The sequence below is a fragment of the Dunckerocampus dactyliophorus genome, chromosome 2, assembly GCF_027744805.1.
Source record: "Dunckerocampus dactyliophorus isolate RoL2022-P2 chromosome 2, RoL_Ddac_1.1, whole genome shotgun sequence".
Classification (NCBI taxonomy): Eukaryota; Metazoa; Chordata; class Actinopteri; order Syngnathiformes; family Syngnathidae; genus Dunckerocampus; species Dunckerocampus dactyliophorus.
In genome coordinates, this window is record NC_072820.1 from 23,877,296 (window position 1) to 23,884,347 (window position 7,052).

At 34.8% G+C, this 7,052-nt stretch overlaps 1 protein-coding gene across 1 annotated transcript in view; it reads left to right on the forward strand.

The window, feature by feature from the left end:
• cop1 (COP1 E3 ubiquitin ligase) overlaps positions 1-5,186 on the forward strand; it is a 29,869-nt gene extending 24,683 nt beyond the window's left edge. The window contains exons 18-20 of the mRNA XM_054767960.1: positions 45-205; positions 1,654-1,698; positions 4,660-5,186. Of these exons, the coding sequence (XP_054623935.1) occupies positions 45-205; positions 1,654-1,698; positions 4,660-4,677 (224 nt within the window). The 3' untranslated portion in view covers positions 4,678-5,186. The remainder of the gene's footprint in view (positions 1-44; positions 206-1,653; positions 1,699-4,659) is intronic.
• Positions 5,187-7,052: the final 1,866 nt, after the last annotated feature.

The window sequence follows — 7,052 nt, forward strand, 5'->3', positions numbered from 1 at the left end:
TCAGATGAAAAGCTTAAATACTATATTTGTATTTTTGTGTACAGGCAGTGAGAACAATTCCCTCTACCTGTACTACAAAGGACTTTCCAAGACACTTTTAACCTTCAAGTTCGACACGGTGAAGAGTGTGCTAGACAAGGACAAGAAGGAAGATGACACCAATGAGTTTGTCAGTGCTGTCTGCTGGAGAGCCCTGCCAGATGGCGTGAGTTATTATGATTATGATTATGTCAATGCTGAAGATCATTGCATTATCCTTGTAGTCTTATGCTGTTTGCTGGAATACACCTCTAAAGGTGGAAATGCAGCATGTCATACGAGAATGCCATAAATAAACACAGCGCCTAGGTCACGCTCTCAGTTCACACACTCAACGGACGTTTTACACTTGTTACACAAAATTACTTAAAATTTAAGGTCATTTGATGATCATCTTATTAGACCGCCAACATTTTTGGGACCTTTTACTTACGTAACCAGTTGTTAGATTTGCAGTTCTTTTTGTACAGTGTTAATCATTTATGAGGAGTGCGTACGTAACTCCATTTGCTGAGACATTAATACGGCTTGTATACGTATATGGCCATTCAGCCAAAAAGTAGCAGGATATGTTACTTTTCAAAGTCCAAAGTCTGGCCTGTTTATATTGGTGAAAATATAATTTTAAGAAGAAAACTTTTTTTAAAAAACAAAAAAAAAAACAGGAAAAATTGAAAAATCACCAGTAATTTCACAAGAATAAAGCCAAAATATTCAGAGGAAAAGGTTATAATCTAACAAGAAAAAGTCGTAATTTTACGAGAATAACGTCATAATATTATGAGGAAAAATAACGTCATTTTAGTAGCATAAAGTTAAAATATTGAAGAAAGACTTTTTTTTAAGTGGTAATATTATGAGAAACAAAACAACAAATTTGGAAAATTCGGTTGCGGAAAAAGTTATATTAGGGAAATGAAATCAAAATATCATGGGAACAAAGTCATAATTATGAGAAAAGTTATAGTTATAGTTTGAAAGTTTTTCAAAAAAACAACAGCAGAAACAGGAAAAAAACAGCTGTAATTTCACAAGAATAAAGTCAAAATATTAAGAGAAAAAAGTTGTATTCTAACGAGAAAAAAAGTGACAATTTTACGAGAATAAACTCGTAATATGATGAGGAAAAATAATGCCATTTTAGTAGCAAGGAGTTGAAATATTAAAGAAAAAAGATGTTATTTTTTTTTAAGCTGTAATGTCAGCAACAAATAACGCAAAAGTTGTCCTTTTTTGAAAATAAAGTTGGGGAAAAGTATTTAAAAGTATGTAAATATTATGCGAACAAAGTGCAAATATTATAGGGAATGAAGTCATATTACAAGAAGAAAGTAAGAAAATTGGGGGCAAAAGCAGCAAAAGGGGGGGGGCAAGTTCATACTAATAATTTATCGCAAAAATGAGATGCATTTTTTAAAATAATTCTATAACTTCTTAACATACACGTGTGTTGCTTTACAAAGTTAGTGGCCCTTGCATCCTTTGATTTTTCAGTATGTGACCCTTGCTGGAAAGAGTTTGGACAGCCCTGTGTGACACTAATGCTTTCTCTCTGATAGAAAAGTTCATGTTTTGCACTTTAAAAAAAGGAAGTTTTCTCTTTTTTTTTTTTAGGAGTCAAATGTGCTGATTGCTGCTAACAGTCAAGGAACAATTAAGGTTAGTGTACATCTTTACTATGGAGGATCAAATGGGACAGAATAAAATTAAGGAATTTGTTTTTAAAACATGACTAGAATGTGCCATTAATTAAATAAAATTGGAATTTGCTTAATTTGGAATGGAATACATCACAAAGTGCAATTTGCAGTTCCACATGTACAAAAGGGGGTAGGAAGAAGCAAAGCTTATTTAATCCTACCCACCATCCGTTTCACATCAATTGCAATACATTTATTCATTTCCTGTGTTTCATATGTGGTCTTTTTAATACATAGAAAAGTGATAAGGTAATGTACAATGTGATATTTTATAATTGTCGAGGTTTTTCCACAATCATAATAAGTTATAATCACATATAATAATCGGTAAAATAAAAAAATTATAATAATCAGTACAAATAGACATAACAGAACAAGTTCAAGACTCTTCTTTGTTGTATTTTGCAAACATCAACTGCTTGTATTGTTTTTTGAAATTGCTCATCTTGGTTCTTTAGTTGGGTTCCTTACCCAATCCGTTCCATAATTAAATTGCACATACTAAAATACGGTGGGTTTTTAGCGTTTAAGCGTATTTTAACATATAAGTGTTTTAAGTTTATTTTTTCCCTGAGATCATATTTCTCCTCTCTTGTAGAAAATTATTGTATGGCATTTTTGGGTATCAGGTTATTGTTTTCTTTATGCATACTTTTAGCTGTTTGAAAATTTACTAAATAAGCGAATTTTAATGTTTGTGATTTTAGATTTTTTATACGTGGTATTATGGATAATCCTAACTGATCTTTTTTGCAGTACATTTAGCAAGCGAAGATTGCTTTTATAGTTATTTACCCCATATCTCTACACAATAAGTTAAATATGATAATGCCAGAAAACAGTAAAGAGTGTGAAGTGATTTTCGATCAAAAACTAATTTTGCTTTATTCAATATTGAAGTATTTCTCGCCACCTTATGTTGTATATTTTTGATGTGAGATTTCATTTTTTCATCTATTACGATCCCCAAAGATTTATTTTTGTTCACCCTTTCAATATCCACACCATCAGTTTGTATTTTCGCATGCGCATACTTCCTGCTATTACCAAATAGCAGTACATTGTTTCCTCGTTTATCGTGGGGGATAGTTTCCCAAAATAGCCCGCAATAAGCGATGTCCGTGAAGTAGCCAACTTCATTTTTTTTACAATTATTATATATGTTTTAAGGCTGTAAAACCCCTCCCCATACACTGTATACACTTTTCTCAGACAGGCAATAACAATTTCTCACATTTCTCTCTTGTTTAAACACTCAAAAAAGTTGAAACCTTTGTTCGGATTTTAATGATCAACACAAGAAATTATTAATTATATTATTAATTATTATTATATGAAGTCACTCACGCATATTTCACTCCCGTGGCCGCTCTGCTGTACTGTAGCGTTTTTGTATCCTTGTTAAAACATATTGCTGCAGACGAACCGATTCATTTACAAGCTAGCAAGCAAGCTAGTGATGACAAAGGCGACATGGCAGGACAGCATGAAGGAGAGTGATTGACAGTGGTCTACAGCCAATCAGGATGCAGAAAACCATGGGCGGTGCAGACAGAGAGAGAGAGGGAAGAGATAGACACTCAACTTCCCACAATGCAATTCTTCTTAAAGGGCCAGGCTCGGCCTGTAACGGTGTTCATACGCTGGAATAAAAAAAAAAGAAGCACATATAAAGAATCCGCGAAAGGTAACCTGCGATAGAGCAACGCAACACTGTATTTTAGTTTTACTTGGGTTCAAGGATAATCTATTTTTATCAAACCATCTTTTTAGTATAGCCATTTCGTCAGTGACTTTTTTAAATTAGCTCTTGTGTGCTTTCTCCGGAACAAAAGGCAGTAGTATTGTCTGTGAATAGTACTAACTTTAAGTCCTTCGTCACTTTACAAATGTCATTAATATGCAAGTTGAATAGCTTTGGTCCCAGTATTGACCCTCTCTGGACCTCTGGATTCTTCAATTAAGGCTGCCGTAAATGCAGCTTGCTGTGTTGGAATGATGTTCATTCTTGTCGCAGCAGAAACTGCTTTTGGTGATTAAAGAATGTTGTGAGGAATAAATGCTTCAGTTTCAGCGTGGACAGTGTGACTGACTTTTGACAGTATTTGATACAGGGGTTGTATTATCTCTGGAAGAAGCAATAGGATCACGACAGGCAGATACCACTACTGAAACATTTACTAGTTCAGTACAAGGTGCAGATGGTATATTGCATAAATCATTTGTCTGTATCAGTTTCACTGCTATCACTGAACCCCTGAAAACTAGTCGATGGGTACCGCCTGTCTTCTTTCACTGTTAAAACAGGAAATCTTCAGGATTTTTATGAGCTTCTCTGTATATGCTGGCAATGGTGGAAAAGTTTGCTTTAATTGAGAGATGGTACCTTGTGAAGAAGACACTTAACATGTATGCTCCTTAGTTTGTTGTTATCATCCACAGGCTTTATCATTTTTTCACCTGCTTTGCGTTCTGTGATCATTGGGATATTAATTTTGCCATAGAATAACACAAGTTGGAGAAGGAATTTATTTTTTATTTTTTATAAAGCTGAGCAACTTTTAAATGGTATTCACTTTTTGAGCCTGCCGAATTCGGCAACGTTGCAAATTTTCAAACGCACGGTGGCCCACCTAAACATGGTCAAAATTAATTAATATTTTAAAGGTAGTGTTTTCTAATCAATTGGAAACTTTTTAGACTAGGGACATGAAAAATATTGACGAAAGGGGGGTTTCATGCACCCAACCCCTTAAAAAGGTATGAGTAGTCTATTTTGATGGTAGCTTTATTTAAACAGAGACAGACATAATGAACAAAATAACATTACATAAAGTGCCGTTTTAAAGAGACGTTATTTAAAAAAAAAAAGACCATGGCAAAGTGAATTTTCCATTATTTCTGTTTCCATTCTTTTCAGGTACTTGAGCTCGTCTGAAGACTCGCTGGGTCATGTGTTGAAGACCATCATGGTCCAGGCAGAGGTGCTGTACATGGAAATGACACAATGAATCTTTAATGAGCAATAAATGTTCAACACTTTCTGCCAGGCTTCTGTTTAAAAGAACAGCTGGCATTTTACAGCAAAAAAACAAAAATAGACACAATTCCTTGTTATCTCCTACAGCAGGGGTGTCCAAACTCCAGTCAGGGGCTTTTGTTTTATTGGTGGCATATTTTATAAACAGCAAATTAAAGTGAACAATTGCAAACGATATGCTCTGTCTTGTATGAAAGCTGTCGGCTAAGTTAAGAAAAGGGGGAAAATATCATAGAAATGGTTTTCTCTACGCGGCCCTCATGAGAAAAGTTTGGACACCCCATCCCACAGTGATGCATCTCTTCATGGTTGTCAGATATTTTAGCTTTTTTTTTTTTTTTTTTTTTTTACTAAATGTACATCCAACAAATTGCTATCTTGTCATTTTCCTGGGCCAAAGTACAGGACTAACATGCAAAAACCTGCAACTTTTATCTCAGCCTCGACGTTTGACTGCCTTGTATTTTTATTTTCATTTTATTTCCAAAATGGAGGAAAGCAATGTTGTATAAATCTAACTTGAATTCCATAGTGTCAACTGTTATTGTCAGCTGTCAGTGTACAAGATGAGGAAAGGCTATGTGTGCACTAACACGGGGTTTTTAAAAGGGCATGTTTCTATCTTTTGGCTTTCGTCCCCACTGCAGAGCTGCAACAATTCGATTATCATCGGTCAACAACTATTTTGGTATGTGATTAATCGTTTTTTGATTTAAAAATGTAAATATCCTCTGATTTCAGCCTCTCAAATGTGATATTTTGTAATTGTCCGTAGTCATCCATGAAAGCAGACCGATTAAACACTCGTGGATGTCGACAACCTGTTTAACAAATGAAGAAGGGTAGAAGGGGCAACAGGAAAGCTTTGCCACAGCACCAAAGATCCTTTGTGTTTGGTGTTAGACTTCTCAGACGTTCTTTCGTCCCCCTTTCCACAACTAACGAAATGCACCATTTACATTTTGCGCCAATGGAGGAAAACCACATCAACACACTACCGTAGGTTGAAATATCCTTTATTGTTATTGGTTATCCTTATATCTCTAGGCAAAGTCAAAGTACATGTCCAAAATGGCCAGTTTCGTTTGTCGACACGAGTCAGCCAATCTGAGGGATGTCGACCTTCAGGTTCCACTGCACTGAAGTTGTTGACGTACGTCATTGTACATGTTATAGAACTTTATATTGATGATGCCACCATGATATTTTTCAGCCTTCTGGTTGGACTAAGTGAACATGACTAGCAAAGAATGTTTTGTTTTGGTTTTTTTTTTAATATCCGTGTTGGTGTGGACATGGCCTTAACGTATGACACCTGAGGTTGAAACATTGGTCTTTCTTTGTTTGTCATCATTTGTCTTATGTAATGAAGGAGTGGGTAAACATGCCACAAGGACAGTAGCAGTGCAATCATTCTTGTTGGAGTTTGAAAGCGCTAATCCCAATTGCAAGTCACAAAAACTTAGTAGTTTTTGTAAATCGTCATCATGTTAACACGCAGATAAAGCCCGATAAGATCTATTTTATGATGAATGGAAAGAGACAGGTGTTTTCTATTTGTATAACTGAATAAATTATTTAAAAAACTACTTTGTCGTACCACCTCATTGGTGAAAAAAAATGATCTTTTTTGATTGACGTGTTTATAATTTTTCTAATGCTTTCCAACTTTATCCATCGTGTTTAAAATGTTTCCTTTCACCAAATGCTTTTCTGTTACTGTATATCAGTCTTGTATAAAGTACACAAAAGCCATACTTGAGTAAAAGTAAAGATACCTTTCAGGATAATGACTATAGTAAAAGTCAAAGTTTCTTGTCTGAAAATGGTAAAAGTCTTAAGAACAGCATTTTCCAGACTATAAGTTGCATTAGTCTGTAAAGGCTATTGCTTCTCTTTAGCCTTTATTCCTGGTTCTTTGAACCGCATTGCTATTGAAGAAGTAGTCAATGATCACACAATTTAAAAGGATTTCAAATTGTATTGAAAAATAAGAGCAATATATTTGTTTACAACGCTGGTCCATCATCACTGAGCAAGCTCGAGGAATGAGCCCAGAATGAAAGTACACACAGTCTGTATAGCAGTTGCCACACTCCTCTAGAAAGTGAAGTTAAATTTTCAAGATTCAAGAGTTTTATTGTCATGTGCATGGTAAAACAGCAGTTATACTATGCAATGAAAATCTTATTCTGTTCATTCTCCCAAGAAAAGAAAGAAAACACAAGAAAGAATAACAACATAAGAAACATAAACACATAAACATATATACC